The 20,989-nt window shown below is 34.7% G+C and overlaps 1 protein-coding gene across 9 annotated transcripts in view; it reads right to left on the minus strand.

Moving 5' to 3' along the window:
• GAS2 (growth arrest specific 2) overlaps positions 1 to 20,989 on the minus strand; it is a 167,725-nt gene that overhangs the window by 87,655 nt on the left and 59,081 nt on the right. For all 9 annotated transcript variants that reach the window (XM_043451964.1, XM_043451968.1, XM_043451970.1 and 6 more), the window contains one exon: positions 8,239 to 8,380. In XM_043451964.1, the coding sequence (XP_043307899.1) occupies positions 8,239 to 8,380 (142 nt within the window). The remainder of the gene's footprint in view (positions 1 to 8,238; positions 8,381 to 20,989) is intronic.

Here is a 20,989-nt window from a genome sequence, read left to right on the forward strand (position 1 = left end):
GAGTATCATTATTTGGTTTAGTTAATATTAATGTTAATAACTAATAACGAATGGTATTAGTTATTAACTAATAACTAATAACGAATGTTAATAACTAATAACGTTTTTTCTATAAGCATTTTTTTCTGTGCACCTATCATGTGAAAGCCACCTTACTAAGCAGTAGAAGAAACCTCAGAATTAAAAAATAAAAACCTACTTTTGATAATTTAAGCTGTATAATTTAAAAGTTATTATAATGAGTATATTTTGAATATTTTGTCATGTTGTATCATAAATAGCTAATTCTAAATTTAATCAAATCTAAGGTTAAGTAGGTCAACTTGGCTGGCATATATAGACAGACATAAGGCATATTATCCTATTATTATTATGGATTTTTGCTAGGTATAAAACTTAAGTAACAATTATATTAAGTAACATGTCATTTTATGAAACACTAAACATCTTACCATCAATTTTCCTCCATTTCTGGGAATAAAATAATTTAGATAAGCTCATTTTCAATAAGTTACCTAAGCTGGTTATATATATTTTATATATATATGGATGCATGTCTTTATCTGGATGATTAGAAAGAAAACTTTTAGTATATTGCATTTGAACTAAAGAATTTATGTTGTCGCATATACTACTCATTTTTGATATTTTATTGATTTGTCTTTTCAAAGATATAAGGAAATTTCTAGTTATACTGAGGCTTATGGTAAGAAACATTTTTTTCATTCTATTGCCACATCAATAATATGGTCTTTTGCTTTGAACTCTGAGTAGAAGGGTTCTTCCCTGGTGACTCAGCAGTAAAGAATCTGCCTGCAATGCAGGAGCCGCAGGAGACATGAGTTCAATCCCTGGGTTGGGAAAATTCCTCTGGAAACCCACTCCAGTAGGAACACACTCCAGTATTCTTGACTGGAGAATCCCATGGAGAGAGCCTCGCGGGCTACAGTCCATGAGGTCACAAAAAGCTGGACATGACTGAAGCGACTTAGCATGCACCCATGCATTCATGAGGAAAAGAGAGGATCGTTATTGCCTTCTCTCCTCTGAACAAATTCTCTTTAAAACAAATAAAAGCTGTCTTAGTCACTGGTGAGTTTTATGCAAAAGGTCTTATCACTGGAGGCTTCTTTTAAAATAATCAAAAGCATTTTGAAAAAATGTATAAGGCAGAACCCCCCCTGGGAAAAGTAACATAAATCCCTATTCAAAAATACGTGGCAAGAGACTCAATCTTATAACCTAGATTCTATAAAAATCTCATGGGCATCAAATGTCAAATGGAATGCTGCTAGCTCCAGGAATAGAAAACGAGACCCTCCACTAAAGCAAGGGGTAGAGTTTCAACATCACACAATCTGCAAGGACAAAATGCATTAAACCATGAATGTATAGTTTAGCTATATAGATATTTAGTTTTAACAGATGGACAAAAAGTGAAAACATGAAAATATCATTATCTATTTGGTTTAATATATATTAGAAGCAATAATATTCATGCTGGTTTTGAAGGAAATCTATATTTTAGATTTATGTTTAAGAAGAAATTTGAAAAGATTATATTTTTGAGTGAATGTTAAAAATTGTGAAAATATCATAAAATAATAGCTTCCCACTGTTCTAGAGAACAGGTTCTCATACTTAGAGTGACATAGTAGAAGACAACAGTAAACTAGACATCAGAAGAACTGGGTTCTAATCCAGGCTACATAATCTCATCTCTAAAACTTGCCTTCTACTTAACTCTTTCTTAATGAGGTAATTTTACGGGTAAGGGCATTTGGTATATGGCAAGCACTCAACAAATTTTACACCTTTGTACTTTAAGTGATGATCTGCAGACCAGCAGCATTGGCATCAGCTGGGAGCTTGATAAAAATGCAAATTATTGGGTCCCATTTGTGACTTATTGAGCAAAATTTAAATTTAAAAAGGCTCTCCAAGTGATGAATATGCACATTAAAGTTTGAGAATCATTACACTAATCAATGTTATGATTATTACCATGTATGTCAGTTATAACTCTATATCTATTCTGGTTAAAAATACTCAAATGTGATTTGATACAAGGAACACGCTCTAGAAATGTTTAGGATAACAGTGATGATAGTGATGACGATGATGAATGGAGGAAAAAATAATCTGTGCACTGGATTAGCCCTTAATGGGTATTATGGCATTTATCATCTGTCAGGATCTATAAGAAACAAAAGATGCCTGCCTAGAAAGTGAAGGGCTGGCCCTCTTAAGTCATGTCACTCCCTGTAACTCACACACAGAGATCTTTGCATTTAAATGTAGGAAGCAGTTAGCAACATAGGTGCTTTAAAAACTGATCTGAGAGAGGCTAAAAACAAGAAAAGGCAGCAAAGCATAAACCCCACACACTCATGAATGCTGAGTGTGTATGTATCCAGATTTCTCAGAACCACTGTTCACAGTGAAAACAGGATACAACATCCATATAATTCATATAAAAAGGAGAATTCATTCATAATCTCATCAGTAATGGAAGATGTATACAATAAAATGTAGTTAACTGCCTTTGCCACCAAGTCAAAAAAATGTTCAGAGCAAGGAATGCCCTTTCTGTCTCAACACCCAGACCTGATGTGAAATTAATGGGTTAAGTCACTATCACTCAGAGCAGCAAGTAAGAGTCTCTTCTAATTTTGCTTTCAATTATACTTTATTTTTCCTTTTACTTGAAATCATCATATGAACTTCTAAAATTACCTCATACAAAACATAACTTTCTGTAATACAGGAGGGAGGTGATCTTCAGAGGAAAATGGAGCTGAATTTAAATCCTACCTGTCACTGAGAAGCAGTGTAATACTGGGCAAGTTATTTAATTCTCTTGGTCCTAACCTAGCATTTCCATTTATAAAATTAGTGGTTGTTGGGAGATTAGAGATGGTAGCACATATGCACTGCTTGATTACCATTACTGAACATATAGCCGTTATTATTGAATATTGCACAGTGAAAATTTGATTCTGGAAAAGCTAGAAGGCTGTCCACTTTCCTGATTCAACCTGACTCCATCAAATCCTTGATATACCTGTTACTCCTGGGAGATATTTAGTTTTCTCATTCAGATACCATACTACATTTGCGCTGACATAGGGGCAAATGGCTAAATTTGGAAAAAGTTTCTGAGCTCAAACTCAGAATTGAGATGCTGATAAAGTACTTTATAAGGATAGGTGTTACAAAACCCAAAGTCTAAAATAAATTGTTCCAGGCAAGAAACAATGTGAATATAAATAACCCAGAGTGGATCTGGTATCCTGAAATCATTATCCTACATTAATATTAATAAAAGTAGGTTTCTTTCTACAGAAATATTCTTCCAGTCCTCAATAGAGACAATAGCAACAACAACCAGATGGGATGATTTATCAAACACTGGCAGGCAGGCATAAATTCTTTTTCTGATGCAGTAGGTACAAAATGAAAAATGTTAATGTTTAAAAATTCACACACTATCTTTTTTACTTTTGTGCAGTGGGATCAAACCCAATACTGGAGGTAGGTCAGTGCTTGACCAATGTTCAATAGAACAAAGAATTGTATAAAACTATTCTTCAGAGCCATGCATCAAAAAAAGACAGCGCCACACAGCAAACACCAATACAGAAGAAAAAAATGAAAAAACAAATCACACACATTTGCATGCTAGCACAGCAGAGAGCAAACCCTTTTCTTGCTGAGTAGATTCTTTCTCAGAGAAATAGATGAAGCATAGTCATTGGCCTCCAAATCCTATAATTATCCAATAACATAGTGATATTGACACAATTACAGCAAGCAGAATTTGCACATTTTTCTAATATTCCCTCCCCCATCCTTTTATTTTTCTCAGCTTTCCAGCTCAACCAGAATGTACTTAAGTAAAGAAAAATAAACAGCTCTGGGGGGAAAATTAAGCTAACTTAGCAATTTCTAATCAATGGGCTAAAGTAAATTACAAATAACAAATCCTCCATGCAAGAATATCATTAAAGAAATAGTTTCTACTTAAAATATCTTAGAAAAAAATCATACAAGAGCATCAATTTTAGAACCCATAACAATTTTTTTTAATTGAGAATAAGTCATATATTTCTGGTCCTAACGTAAAACGGTCCTTATAATACACTGATGTAGAAAATTCACTGATGTCAATAAATAATTCTCTATGCAATTTGATTTCAATTAAGATTGCAATCATCTTAATATGAGTAAAATTGTTTCAAATTACATGCCATACCTGTTTACTGCCTAACATGTGTTAACAGAGAATTGAAGAAGAAAATATTACTTACAATTCAATTATTCTTTGTCTTACTTTCAAATTCTGAATATAGCATTTTATTTTTATTTACCAGATGTAAATGCTAAGACCTCAGGTTTATATTATATCATAATTTTCCCATATTATTAGTCTCAAAATGTTATGAATATTATTTTTCTTGGTATCTACGAATGACTACAGTTTGTTTAAGCTACCACCAAATTATCTTCATTCATTTTTTTAACTCATAAAAAAATGTTTCAATAGACACTGTATTACCTACCTCTACTTCCTTCAAATAAACTTTTAGAAGTTGATAAAAAGACTTGATAAAAAGAACATGAGCACTTCTGAAGTCTTTAATACATAATGTCAAATTGCCCAAGAAGACAAAAAAAGGCAAAAAATTTCCAATTATTTTTCAGCAATAGAAGACCCCACTTTCCTCTATGTTTGATACCTTAGTAATAAGTCAAATGCAAATTCAATCTATGAAAAATTAGCGAGGGTTAAGAATTGAATATTTAGTGTTGACTTTACTCCAACATTAAATATACAATTCTTAATCATCACTAATTTTTCATAGTTTTTATTTGCATCTGACTTATCACTAAGGTATCAAAGATTTTTATCTCTCTTTTGGGCTTTTATAAATATTTTATGAAAAAGTTTTTTATGACATGTATCCATTTTTCTATTGACTCATTTCTGAAATACTATTCTGGGATATTAGTTAACTCATCATCTAAGAACTGACATTTGAAGAGGAAAAGCTCTCTCTCAAGAACGTCTTAGAAGATAAACGGCAGGTTATACTCTATACGTGATTGCATCATGTGGCATAGTTATCTGCCAAGAATCAAAGCAACAAGCATGAGAGAAGCATATGGAATCAGATGCTGTCTATACTCCACAGTTCATCCCTGGCATCTTTCCCCACCCACTGAGATTTCTTGTTATTAGCTGTCGTGGAAAGAGAACAGACAGAGTGAGTCATGGATTAAGATCCTCTCACAAATAATCGTACAAAAAAAAAAAAAAGCACTGCCACAGAGGGTAACGTATCAGTTGCCACAAAGATAAGAATGCTTTATGCAGGCAAAGACCTTTGAACAGCTAAAGACAGAAGCTTCTTGGTACACACTCAGTACAGTGATCTACTTTATCATTCATTCAAACAGATTTTTTCCCCTTCATCAGGGCATCTTTTCATTTTATTTGCTGTTCAAAACGCTAGGACACAAAGGCTGCTCTTCATCTTGTGTGCTACTGAAATGAAATCTTGAGGTAGGGAAAAAAGAAGAAACCCTTGTCCTAAATTCCCTTTCAAAAGTGAAGTGTGAAAAGACATCAAGCAGAGTACACAGCGTTATGTTGCAAGAAAGTCAGTTCTGCAAGTGCAGCGTCCAAGGCCATCAGCCGTGGCTCAGTCACCTCCTCACCCACAGTGAATAATAAGAAAAGTCCAAGGAGAATGGGTTCTGCTTGGGGAAATGGAATTTCTCATTGTCCTTCCTCGTGATTATCATGAACATCGATGGACACAGCTGTTTCCTTTCTCTGAATAATCCTAAAATCAACGCTATCACACTGGCTCCTGCTTCCATCTCCACAGGACCTATTACACATCACCTCATGTCCTATTCTAAGAGGCAGAAACTTCAAATTTACCTTTTCATTAAGTAACAAACTAGAAAGCCAAATTATCTCATCTAGTTTGGTACAGAGAGGATTCAAAATTATTTTAAAAATTTTATAGCCTTGAAAAGTTGGTCTTATTAAAGTTTCTTGGCTATATAAATATATTTTAATTGCAAGGTATAAGCAAAGCTATACTATAGAAGATAAGCAGAATCAAAGATATTTTAACAAAATACTTAACAGTTATTGCATGTAAATTACCATGGGTTTTCTTTTTTATAAAGTCAAATAGGGTGAAGAACTCGACCACTTAAAAACTCTTCTTGACATAATTTTATATGCTACACAGTGTATATTTATGTATAAGGACCATTATCATATAAACTAAATTATGCTTTATTGTTTCAAGATAAGATGTATTATTTATTATCAGAATGGGGTTTTAAAAAATCATCCAAGCTTCTTGGAGTCCAGCTGAATGTTTTACTAGTTCAAGTAACAAAAAAAAACTTATGGATAGTAAGAAAATTGAGACAAGATCATATTTATATTCATAGTTTCTAGTAGTCCACTTGGCCTACAGAAGTCACTGAAAAATTCTTTCTTGAATGGAAACCTGTGCAATGAACAAAGTAACAAACAATAAATCAGTTTCCCTACATGGCAATGTAGGAGGACTCCAGGATTTTAAATCATGATGTTATTTGTCCACACCTGAAAAGTGTACTTCTTGTGACTAATAGTACACTTATGTGTATATGTGTGTATGTGTATGTGTGTATACCCACAGACATTTAATAGCTCTTTGATGGGTTTTTTTCCACAAATAATTTTGCCTCACTCCCTTCCTATAATCCTCCATTCACATAAACCTATAAACCTGAAAGTTAAAATCTATTTGTAAAATTACCAAAGCCCTGAAAAAGAATTATATCCATATATATCTTCCACTAAGTTTTTTTCTTCTTTTTTTTTACTTTGATGTGAGGAGATGGTAAGAACATTCAAAGTCCATTCATACAACGGGCATTCACTTAGCACACTGTTGTACAGAGTACGCTACTGTGCAATTATTCTGGTTTATTTTTTCTTTCAGGTATAAAATGTTCTCCTAGTCTAAGCTCATGGTATTCTCTTCTCCGCTGAGAGACTTCTCAGAAATTTGATGACAGTCTTTTCCGTATCACATTAACTCCTCTCAGTACAAATACAAATTTCCTTAAGCACAAAAAATGAGTAAGACTTTAGCTGCCATACCATCAGTTTCCTAGGTTCAGCAGGGGAAGGAATTCTGTTTTGTGAGGCTTCAAGGCAAAGAATATTCTCAATGTTAGTAAGGTAATTTGTATACGTGTTCTCTCTGAAGGATGCTCAGCTTACTTTGGTATTACATGGTTTTGTAAATTGAGTTTTAAAGCCTCAGGCAAAAGAACCAAAGCATTTCCCCCACCCCCTAAATGTCTCCTTTCTTCACTTAGTTCCACTTACTAAAACTGGTCTTTAATTCCAATATTTTCCATTATAGAGTACCACTGGGGTAGATCTTATATAAAATATTTGAACATTTAAGGGTACCAAGTAATGTCAAAACACTAAATGGTCCAATGTATGTTTTCTCCCAGGAAAATACAAAACCAGGCTCTGTGGTCTGGAAGTGCATTTGCCAAAATTCAATCATAAAACAAAACAAAAACCCCAGAATTATCTGGGTAAGCCTAAGCACTAAGGTATGTGCTAAGACTCTGAGCCTGACTCTTTGAGACCCCACCTGTCTTTATTCCATCATTTTCAATTTGCCCTAATCTCTTTCTTGTTTGCCTAATTTTTAACTAGCAAAAAACAAATTTCACTAACTAAAAATAAGCTTAACTAAAAAATGTTTCAACAAAGTGCTTATAAGCGATAGTGTTTTCATAATTTTTTAGAGGTGAAAAGACAAAAGTGCTCATGATGGATGGCTGGAACACATGTAGCTATTCTTCTAGTCCAGGTAAGAGCCTGGTGGTAAAATTTAACCCTACATTTTCCAAGAATCCCCCCATTTTGCAATGTATATGCTTATTTTTAGCCAGGAAAGAATTCTGCTACTTATGTTCCTGTTATTTTATGCACAAGGAGACCAAGAGTAAGAGGGTGAATTTTTCTACCTTCAAAAACTGAAGTTAACAAAAACCCTGCAAGTTTACAACAAACTACATTTTTTTAAAAGTTAACAAACTGTGAAATGAATCACCCAAAGAAGTTAATTTTGAGAGTTATACTGACAAACAGTAATTTTAATATCATATCAAGTAAAATTCTAAAGGAAATATACATACCCAAACCTTCCGATTCAAATAGACATGTTTCATCTACTCCTAAATCTCGGCACCAGGATAAGAAATTTGCTGTATTGTCTCTGGCAAAAAAGGAGCCTGAAGGTGCACTGGCTTTGCATGGAATCTTCTTCAAGGGTAGATTCTGAAAAACAAAGAAATCTCACTCTGGTGGAATATCTGGCAGTCATCACAATGACACATTTATGTTTTCAATAAAATGCTTTGGTATGACCTCACAACAGTAAATAGATTTGTGAATAGCTATAGGAAAGGATATGAAACACAAATGAAACTTAGTTGGTAATCAAGAGAGTATGAAAACCTAGGCCTGTAAACATAAACTTGCCTTTTTAATATCTAGAAGTAAATATACATAAATCCTTTCCCTGGCTCAGACGGCCACTTTCTTTCTCTTCTACTGTTTTTTAGGGGGGGGAGGGCTTCTTTTTCATCTGTGTATTCTGTCAGTATTTTTCATAAAGTATCTATAAATGTATTTCTCATTTGTGAAAGGAGAATGAAACACAAATATGAATATGAACATAGATAAAATGTAGCATACACAACTCCATTCTTATGTGCATACATAGACACACAATAAGAATTACACAAGAATTATAAAGTCAAAAAAGAGCAGCAGAATTATCTAACATCCAGAAGACTCTATCACCAATACCAAGAAAAGGAAATATTGAAAATTTTCATCTTTCAACAATAACATGCTATCTTCATTCTTTCAGACTATTTCCTTTTAAATCACAGATCATTGCTATATTATGTAATACAAAAATAATTCTGGTTGGATTTCTGCTATCTGAACTTGAAACATATTTACATATTCTGCTTCATTTCTCTTCCAGGATAAGAATATGTTTAAGATAAGGGAGCGTGTGAACCTGGACAGATTTTTCTATTACTAACCTCAAAAATTTTAACCCTAGAAAGCTCCCTTACCATACCAAATGTTATAAAGAATTGCGTGAGGTAATTTTTGTTCCTTTAATAGAATATAACCAGTTTTCGTGGCATTCCATGAAGTCAGAGTTTGATTCTACGTGATGTGAAAGCCTGAGCCAAGTATTTGATGATTTGGGCTAGACAGAGCTTTGCCTCTGAAAGCAAAAAAGATCAAGGGGGAAGCATCTTATGATTTAAATTCATATATAGGATTATTCCTTCTATTCTCTGTGAACAAGAAAATATAAACAAAATGTTGTTGACTGTTGAGATCATTTACAAAGATGGTTATAAAAAATGAAATATGGTCTTTGTGTATTGGTGAAGCCTGCAAATATCAAACTATTACTAGGTTTTTCCTGTCCAATGATTTTATAGTTACATAACTAATATATTCAGTTACTAAGTCACTCAAAGAGTGTGTCTGTCTAATATCCAAGATCCGTCTCTTTGTTGTTAAGTTTGTTTTAGGCTTAGACATAATAAAATTTTTTCATGAATATACATATATTTATATAGATACATATAACAATGTGCATGCGTGCTCAGTTGCTCAGTTGCGTCTGACTCTTTGCAACCCCATGGACTGTAGCCCTCCAGGCTCCTCTGTCCATGGGATTTTCCAGGCAAGAATACTGGAGCCTACTTCAGGAAATGACTTCTTGACCCAGGGATTGAACCCACCTCTCTTGCATCTCCTACTTTGGCAGGCAGATTCTTTACCACTAAGCTACCTGGGAAGCCCACATATAATAATACCCCTTAACCAATGTGGTTAAGTAGTGGTTTTCAAAGAAATGTTTTCCTATATGAATTGTAAAAACAATAAAAAATAGCCTAGTATAATATCACCTTTATAAACTATTCATGAACATCAGTCAATATTTATTAAAACTAAAATACATATATCCTTAAATCTAGCAATTTACTCCTAAGACTATATCTTGCAAATATAATAGTATTTTATATTTGTACTATATCTTGCAAATATAATAGTGCTTTAAAATATATGAACAAGAATATTTGTTGCAATGCTGACTGAATAGAAAAAATAGACATAAGAGTGTGCCAAGAAAGCGATGGTTGAATAGTGCATAATATACAATACAATGGAACTCTGTGCAATAATTTTTAAAAAAATAAGATAAATGTATATGTGTTGAACCATAAGACGTTCAGTACATACTCTTAGGCAGATAATATACAAGCACATGTGTACACCACAATTTCATGATGTGTGTGTATACACACACATACACAGTATAGATGGCCATATATGCAGTTAAGTTGCATATAAATATGTTGGATTACAAATATGAACATTGTATTTATTTATATAACATTAATTTACAGAAAATTCAAGCAGGGTATCCATCAAATTAATACTTATTACCTTTGAGGAAGGTGATTGATGCATAGAGGATCATTTACGTCTTACATAATTCCAAAATATGTAGTAAGATTTTGAGTGACTTTTACATTTTATCAATATTTTCTGATTAAATTCAATTCTAAAGTCTTTTAATTCAATCCATTACCTCTTAAGTGAATCACCTGCTAGGGATTGGGAGTCCAATTAATTACCTGAGTTCAAACCCAGCTGTGTCACTTTCCTGCTGCAATAGTTTTTGACAGATTACTTAACGTTTCTGTTCCTCAGTCTCCTCTTTATTCAACATGTATAGGGGAAAAAAGTGCATCTCGTTGACTATGTGTGTGTGTGAGTGCAAATTAAACAATATAATTCAAGTGAAGGAATAAGTGTTCAATAAAGGTTATTATCACTGCCACCAATGCAATACTGAATTGCCTATGACTTCCTTCTCTCATATTTTCTTAAAAACATCTGATTTTTCTCTACTATAGCTATAAGAACTCACGAAAAGATTGGCAAACAATTTGTATCATTCCCCTAAATTTGAATTTCATCTTTTAAACAGTTTTCCAGTAGAACTTTCTGTGATAATATTGGTAGAAATGTTCTATATCTGTGCTACCCATTGTAATAATCACAAGTAATTACTAGTGGCATGTGGTCATTGAGCACTTGAGCTGTGGTGATTGTGACTGAGACTGATTTCTAAATTTAATTCCTTTTTAATCAACTTATACTTAAATAGCCACTTGTGGCTTGTGGCTATCATATTCGGGAATTCATAATAGGGAAAATAAAGCCATTATTTGGAGGTTTAGAAAGTCCAATATTTGACCATTATTTGGAGGTGTAGAAAGTCCAATATTTGGCCACTTGACTGCTTTCCCCCTAACTAATATTGTCCTCGTTTCCTTCAGGTCCCCTCAAATCCAGTAGTCCCCCTGGATAGAGTTACTGAGGTACACAACTATGTCCATCATTTGGAAAGAGTTTCCTGACATCCTAGAGAACAGCATGTGCCTGCCCTAGTTACCATGCTGTGGGTGTTACAGCTTCAGAAGGGCAACAGTGATTAATTACATTTACAATACTTATAATCTGCACCTACAGAACCAGGATATTTTCCATCATTTTACTGCCATGGTGCCAGATACAGTGCTTCACACATACGCAGTCCTGACTCTTGTTTTCTGAAACACACGGTAGGCGGGGAAGGGATGAATTAACACTGTGAGTGCCTCCATGCTCTAGGCACACAAAACATATCCTTTCATACAGATCATCCTTTTTAATTCTCAAAAAGTAATGCCATGAATTAGGTATATAATAATATCTCCATTTTCCAAGATGGAAAAACTGAGCTCATACATAGTTGAAATCAAATCATTCAGCCTCTTATACCCATACACTTCTAACCGTTCCATGAAAGCTCACTATTGCCTGGAATTTAATATAGTTCAGCATTTGATTTATTTCCCAAGGTTTTAGCCAGGTAACATTAAAATAAAGAATTATGTATTTTCTTTCACCTATTAAACATAGAAAAAATGGAGAGAATGGTATCTTTAGTTCTCCATAGGCAGTGAACTGAAAATTTAATACTAGTAGTTTATTTTTTTAACTTTACTAGTAGTTTAAATAATCCATTTTTCACAAAAGTTTGAGACAAAATAGTCCCCTTGATTACATCAAGTAGACATTTTAGATATAAAACAGAAGAGATATATAAAAAAAGAAATGGAAATTGCCAAGAACTAATATCTTTCCTTTTCCAAAGGGTATATAGAATGTACTTTCAAATATGCAGGCAATAAAGTCACTCTTTCCGTGATGGAATCAAAGTTTCCACTGTATCCCCTTGCTCCTTTTAGTTCTGCCATATATTTTATTTAAAAAAAAAGCTCTCAATAAAATTATTTCATTGAACATTCACAGTACCAAGGTATATGAAAATAACTACCAGGCGGCTTTAGAAAGGATGAAAATATATTCTTCAAGACAAAATTACTGAAATTAAAAATGGGAAAAATTACTTCTGGTACCATCAACCTCTACTGGGGACTCAGCAATAGATTTCATGCCTCAGACAGAGTGAGCTATGATTTAGGACAATAGCAACTGAACTTAATGGCATTGAATTCAAAATCAACCTTTCCTATCCTTTCTCTCTCCAAGATACATTCCATTCTAGAGAATGGGTCCCACAGCAAAATGCAGTGTAAATTTCAAGCTGTAACAATATAAGAATATTTACATTAATTAAAAAATATAATTCAATAAGGTTTCTCAGTAAAATTCTAGTGAAAGTGAAACTGTTAGTCACTCAATCGTTACCAGCTCTTTGAGACCCCGTGGACTGTAGCCCACCAGGCTCCTCTGTCTATGGGATTCTCCAGGCAAGAATGCTGGAGTGGGTTGCCATTCCCTTCTCCAGGGGATCCTCCCGGACCAGATATTGAGCCCAGAACCCCTGCATTGCAAGTGGATTTGTCACCATCTGAGCCAGCTGATACACCCTGGAAAGTACCCCTGGTACACCCTGTAAAATCATAAAAAATTTAATTAAATTAAAAACTAGAAAAAGATGTTAAGTATTTTAAATTATTTGAAATTATTTCTGGTATAAAATAAAATGATACTGGAAATGAAGGTCTAGTGCTCAAAATTCACGTTTAAAAGATGAGATGGACAATAAAATGTTAAGACGTTAATTAATTGAAAACTTATGTCCACATTATTACCTGCACACATATGTTTACAGAAGCTTTATTCATAATTGCCAAAACTTGGAAGCAATCAAGATGTCCTCAGTAGGTGCAGAAATAAACTGCTACATATCCAGAAAATGGATTATATTCAGTGCTTTACGAAAAGACACAGTGGAACCTTAAATGTATATTACTAAGTAAAAGAAGTCAACCTAAAAAGATTTCATATTGTATAATTCCAAATATATGACATTCTGAAAAAGGTAAAACTATAGTTTTTATCTTTGTTGTCATCGGGTTTCCCTGATAGCTCAGTTGGTAAAGAATCTTTCTGCAATGCAGGAGACCCCAGTTTGATTCCTGGGTTAGGAAGACCCGCTGGAGAAGGGATAGGTTAACCACTCCAGTATTCTGGCCTAGAGAATTCCATCCATGGATTGTATAGTCCATGGGGTTGCAAAGAGTCAGACAAGATTGAGAGACTTTCACTATAGAGACAGTGAAATAATTAGGGGTTTAAGAGGAGGGGGGTAGAATCAGGTGATTCATCATGAGATTCATCACACTGGGTTTTTAGGGCAGTGAAACTATAATGAATGACACTATAATGGCATATATATGTCATTATACATTTGTCAGATCCCATAGAATGTACAATACCAAGAGTGAACCCTAAATGTTACAATGGACTTTGGGTGACAATGACACATCAATGTGGATTCATTGATTATAACAAATGTACCGTTCTATACTTTTTGCTCAATTTTGCTATAAACCTAAATCTACTCCAAAAATTAAATTCTATGAAAAATTTATTATGTAATTGACAGTTATTTAAGAAGCACCAGATGCTTTACAGTGGAGAAAATATAGGAAATTCAACAAGAAATGCATTCTTTCCATTTTTATTTGCATCGTGCCTAATTTTATATACACATCCACATGGGAATCATTACCTAAATGCTATGTTACTATAAAAAGCTTCTGTTCTCCCAACTAATGGTTTACGTATGACTAGAGAGAGATTAGCTTAAAAATTCCTGAAGTCTAGTCCTACACTTGAAAATTCAGTTAATTGGTGAGGCTCTCTAAAAATTTTAAATAGAAATTTAATCTGATTCAATTCAGCCAATCATTATTAAATCACAACTCCACTCAAGTTCTAACATTAGGTACTGGAGGCAGACAAGGCCAAGGTTCATTTCTGGAGACTCTCAGTTTCTTTGAGAACAGACTTAAAATCACGGTATTATATGGCAAGAAATACAACAGAAGCTTAAGTATTTAAACAGAAGTTTAAATTTGGTTCTTTGGAAAATTTTAGGATGTGTCTTTAACTTTGGGGAGAGGTTGATCAGACATCATTATAAAAAAGCCTCGCAAAGGAGCAACATTTTACAAAATTGAAGGATTTAAGTTCTCACCAAACCTAAAAAATGAAGAGCAATGCATTCCATAAAGTGAAAATCTGACAGAGACATGGATGTTATGATGAGTATAGAATGCATGTGGAGGAGAAAATGAGACCAGAAAAGTCAATTAGCCCAGGATCACAAGGGTATTTTATGTCTAACAAAAATTGCTAATATTGTAATCTCAACCGCAAGTTATAAACTCAAAGGCCCAGAAGAAGTCAGGCAGATTAAATAACAGAATGAAGTGGCTAGCTCTAAGGGACTATAAGAAGTGGTGGAGACTGTGGAAAACTAAAGAGCTCATGCTATGTCTAAGAGGGGCAGCCATATTTATTTCATTCTAACTCATTGCTGCCACAAAGAAATGCAGTCACAATTTCTTGTTAGGTCTTCCAATTATTTCAGAATAATTTGGAAATCTGGATAGTTTAATGTGAAAATACTCTGGATTTAAACAATCAGATCTGTAGGCAAATATATGTGGTTGCCAGTTTAAAATCTCCATGTTCGTAGTGGGGAATAATTTAAAAATAAATAAATAAATAAATAACATTTTAAACTAAGAAGTACTAAATATGCACACTTTGGAAAATTAACTAGGTCTTTTGTTGTCAAAGATGGAAGGAAGGAATAAAAAAAGTTACTAAATATGCACACTTTGGAAAATTAACTAGGTCTTTTGTTGTCAAAGATGGAAGGAAGGAATAAAAAAAAGTTTTTTCTAGACAATTCTACACAAGTTTGGGCTTCCCTGATGGCTCAGACCATAACAAATCTGCCTGCAATGCAGGAGACTTGGGTTCTATCTCTGGGTCAGGAAGATCCCCCAGGGAAGGAAATGGATACCCACTCCAGTATTTTTATCTGGAGAATTCTATGGACAGAGGAGCCTAGTGGGCTATAGTCCATGGGGTCACAAAAAGTCAGACACAACTGAGCATCTGACACTTTCACTTTTTTTTTCCCCACAAAAAACAGTGATTTTTCTTTTGCCACTTCCATCTTGGAATACCTCTAAATCACAGCTATAGTATTCAGACTGAAAGAGTGAGGTCTGAATGGAAGAAAGAGAAACAGTCTGTGAATATGAAAGATTCCTTAAAGAAAGGAGTGTTAGACTGGCAGGTGTGACAGTCCCTCAGAGTCTCAACAAAATTCACCGCAGTTGCTAAGTATTACTTATAGAAACTCAAACAAATTGATGATACTTCCAAAAACGTTTTTGAGAGTGTATGTCAGTTTTCTGGGTCCTTTCTACAATCAAGAAATTACCTTAAGGAAATAGACAGGAAAATTCTTTTAAAATGTATCTCAAATTTTTCCTTTCCAACAACATTTTGTACATTCTAAGGTATGATAATTTATGACTATTGGCAGCAGATTTCAAGTTCACAGGGTTCTAATATTTTGGTGAAAACTCCTTTTTAGTACCCATCCATATGATATCCAATAAAGAAAAACATTTTCAAAAGTCCAAAGATTGCCTTATGGGTGGATCCCAGGAAATTCCTTATTTTAGTGCTGACTTCTAAACACTTTTTGAGCAGATTTTTTAAAAATAATTTATGGGACTGCAGAGTTGGGGCATTGTAAATGCTCATAATGGTATCGCCATAGATGCTCAGTAAATTTGGAACATAGGGATTTAAACTTTTAGTAATTCAGAGAGGAAAGTTTTAAGACTGCAAATCACCAGCAATAAGATGGCGATCAAGAATGCTTGTTTAATCTATTTAACCTTTGGAACCTCAGGTTCATCATTTGTAACTTCTTATGAGACTTAAACAAGATATTTTGGAAAATGCCTAATACCAATCCTAGACCATAGTTTACCTCCAATTAACGTTATGTTTTTCAAATACATGTCTACTTTCAGTCTATTTACACAAAATACCCTGCTGAGAGTTGAAAAACAGTTACATCACCACATCTGTAATTAATAAAATAAGCCCACAAATACATAGGAAAAGTTTGAGATTTTACATTCATGAAGAGAAGTGTTAGTCACTTAAGTCATTTTGGACTTTCTGCGATCCCATGGACTGTAGCTGCAAGGTTCCTCTCTCCATGGAATTCTCCAGGCAAGAATACTGAAATGGGTTACCAATTCCTTCTCCAGGGGATCTTCCCAATCCAGGGATTGAACCCAGGTCTCCTGCATTGCAGGCAGATTCTTTACCATCTGACCCACCAAGGAAGCCCACTTATAAAGACAGAGAGCTCCTTATAATATGGCTTGCATGATTTATATTAGCCTGGCTTCTACCTACTGACCTTAGGACCACGGTCCTTCACTCTCCCATAGCCACACTATGGAAAAGTGGGTTCCATAGTGGCTTCTATAGCCTTCCTTAGGCCCCCACTTCCATAGTGGCTTCCATGGTCCTTCACTCTTCCATAGCCACACTCGCTTCTGTTCCCACCTTCCCATCCTCCCCATTCTCCCTCCAACCACACAGCCCTTACACAGAACTGTCCTCTGCCCTTTCTACATCTCTAATTACCTCCCAGTCCCAGATGATGGATCACTTACTCCAAAACACCACCCCTCAAATCCGCTTTATAACTGCTTAAAATCCACAGTGTTCAAGTGCTCTTGCTGCCACGTCCCCATGTGAGACTAACTGATAGGCAACTGCCTCCCACCAGATGGTTTAACCCAGGAGGAAGGGAACAGTGTACGGTTTTGTTCACCATCTTATCCTCAGCATCTATCAAATAGTGCTTATGGAAAATTTGCTGGATAAACATGAGTCTGAGTGTAGCCAAAGCATTTGCCCAGCAAAAGGCAACAGAATGGAATGGTTACAAGCACAAACTTTGGAGCTAGGCTGCCTGAATTTGAATCTTGAATCCTGATTTACTACTTACACAACTTCAGGTATGAAAACCAACTTCACTTTCTGTGAAATGGCATTAATAAGAGTGTCTACATACTAGGGTTGCTGTGACGGACGTATGAGTTTATGTGAAAAGTTCTTGAAATGCCTGACATGTAGTAAGGTATAAATATATGCTTGTTAGAAAACTGAAACAAAGAGAATCTTTTTTAAAAATGATATAAAATTCAGCCTGTGGCTTCAGTGACCTGCTGGGGGTTTTAATGATCACTAAAACATATAGACATGGTCTCAAAAATATTCCTCATTTCCACTTATATATCTTGCCATCCAGGATAACTATCAAATTATTATATTTCTCTCCCAAACAGAACTTTCTTCTGTTAGTTTTGTCCCCACATCATTGTAATTTTTCAAACCTCAAAAAGCATAGTTTTGCTTTGATTCATCCCTCATCCGTTCTTACTGTGGCCAATAAGTAATCAATCCAGCTCACAGCTGTTTTCTAATAAATATGTATTCAAATATCCTGCAATATAGTATTGACACTCTTACTCTAAATACTTTAATATTTTATGTATGAACAAAGGCAGAAACGTCACAAAATATTCTTCCTATCTTTAACCCCAATCCTTCTAACAAAATCTGAACATCATCATCATATCAACTTTTCTAAATTTAATGCTTTCTGTCTCCAGCTCACTGTCTGCAAATGATTCAAATGCTTAAGCCTTGTATCTTTGAGGCTCATCAGCTTAATCAGTCCATGTGCCAAATTCTCTTCATGAACTCTTCACATCAATCAAGTGTTCACTACTCCTAGAATATGCTTATATCTTTCCAACTTCAATATTTGGTTCATTAACCACACAGTTACTTTGTATTTGCCTTTTCTCTCTGTCCATCTATTAACACCAGGTCTGGGAGATTCAAATTTCACTGCTTCCACGGAAACTTCCTGAACACTGACAAATTGACTTGTTACCTGAAGCCCTATAGAATCTCCTATCTGTATCAATAGATGGTGTACAATGATGTGTTTCGATTTAAGAGTTAAGTCTATAGATGTTTGTGATTTAAAAAAAAGAAAACTACTGATCTAATGGTTTATAACTGAATATCTTTTAAGGACTATGACAATTAAGGCATATTCAAGGTTAATGCTAGAGTCCCCCTCTTACTCATTTGCTTATATTTTTCTTGAGCAGAAAGGAGTGGTATGGCAGAGAGCCCACAGCGCTTCCTGGGTACCCATGGGGGCATACAGCACTGTACGTAGGAACCATGATCTTCCCTCAACTCAACTCTTCCCCAGCCTTTTCAACTGTAAAATAAAACACTGTCATCCATTTCTTTATTTATGAAAACCTGAACCAGTCTCCCTTACCTATTCTATCTAATTCATCACCAAACCCTGCCAAGCCCACCAAGAGTATAGCTCAAAACCATCTACTTCTTTCCAGTATTTCTGCTACCATCCTAGGCTAAACGGTCAATAGCTTTCTAAGTGGGTCCCCAGTCCCATTTTCACCTCTTCTAATCCATTCTTCACACTGCTAATGTTTTCTTTTTAAATATTTGATCATGTTCCTGCTTAAAGCAGTGAAATGATATAGTTTTGTTCTTAAAATAGAGGCCAACATCCAACAAAACTTAGCTCTGGTCTCATCTCTTGATGCTCTACTATTAAGTTCTAGTATCCATACATTCATTTACCTTTAGTTCCTCAAAGTCATTCTTTGATATTCAAGGGCTTTCATACGTGCTATTTTCTATACTTGAAACATTCATTATTCCCTCTCTGCCTGACTAATGCCCATTCCTATTACAGAATAATAGAAAAATATTTCTACAAGACTAAGTTAGGTCTTCTTACTTGCTCATATACTTGGGCTTTCCCATACTTAGATGTAACAAAGCTATAATTTACTGCTGGCTTAATTATTAGCTTAGAGTTATTCTCCCTTCCCTGCCACTCCACAAGTTACCTTGTCCTGCATGTTTTAGGTGTTCAATAAATGTTTATTGAGTAATTGATAAAGTTTCATCAATGCAATATATGTTATAGTGATACAAAGTTTGAGAACCATTGATACATGCCATTTGTTGAGTAATTACCATTGACATCTGCATTTTTATACATTCATATTTTATTTTCATAACTAGACTGTAACCCTTTGAGAGGTGAGAGTAATGCTTTACTGTTTTCCCTTTTAGTTATGAACATCTTGAACACAGTTACCATTCAATAACTATTTGTTGAAAAATCTAGAAGCGCAACCTTAAATGGTACTTTTTTTTTTAAATATCTAGGCTACTTTTATTTATGATCTCTTTGTTTTGACATTTTGTCCGTGTTTCTTTTTTTTTTTTCATTTATTTTTATTAGTTGGAGGCTAATTACTTAACAATATTGTAGTGGCTTTTGCCATACATTGACATGAATCAGCCATGGATTTACATGTGTTCCCCATCCCGATCCCCCCTCCCGCCTCCCTCCCCATCCCATCCCTCTGAGTCTTCCCAGTGCACCAGCCCTGAGCACTTGTCTCATGCATCCAACCTGGGCTGGTGGTCTGTTTCACCCTTGATAGTATATTTGTTTAAATGGTACTTTATATAGAAAGGTTAGGTGTCAGCCAAGAGATGACATCTGAACAGATATGTGAAGGGAGTGAGGAGCGAGTCACACACACATGTGAGGAAGGACAACCTTAAGAAGACAGAAAGTAAGTGCAAAGGCCCTGTGGTGGATGGAACCTGCTTGTTGGGTTCAAAGAACAGCAAGGAAGCTCTCACGGCTCCAGCAAAGCTGGGTGAGGGGAAAGTCATAGAGAATTATATCAGACAGGTAGCTGGGGAAGAGAGCAGGTAGTGCCTTATGGACTGTTAGAAATATTTCAGCTTTTACTCCAAATATGCCAACGTGCCATTGGAGAATTTTGAGCTACAAGTTGAAATGATGTAACTTAAGTTTTAAACTATCTGATGATTTAATTCATGTAAAAAGCTTATTTGGCCCAGAGTAAGAATTTAACAAATGCTTGCTTCGTTATCCTATCACAGGGAATTCATTTAATCTGAGGGAAAAAGGTCAGACATTTACTTTTTAGTCTTTAAACAATAAAGCAAATATAACAACATGGAACAAAATGCAGTATTGTTCCTCTTGTATAATTTATAATATAGTTTATATGTATATAATTATACATATATAAATGGATACACAAATTGCTACTTACTTCTTATATGGAGCAGTGGTGCTAGCAAGCTATTCAGTGGACAAGCAGCCTATGCTGGTGTGAAATTAGACATGACTAGCAAAGTAATATAAACATTGAATACATACTAGACAGCTTCATGCATGATATGTAATGCATTTTCAAACTACTAAGGGAAACAATAGAAGGTATTCATGTAGTCAGCCCCTAAAAGCTTAAGATATATTTGAAAAGC

This window comes from Cervus canadensis, chromosome 29 (assembly GCF_019320065.1).
Source record: "Cervus canadensis isolate Bull #8, Minnesota chromosome 29, ASM1932006v1, whole genome shotgun sequence".
Lineage (NCBI taxonomy): Eukaryota > Metazoa > Chordata > Mammalia > Artiodactyla > Cervidae > Cervus > Cervus canadensis.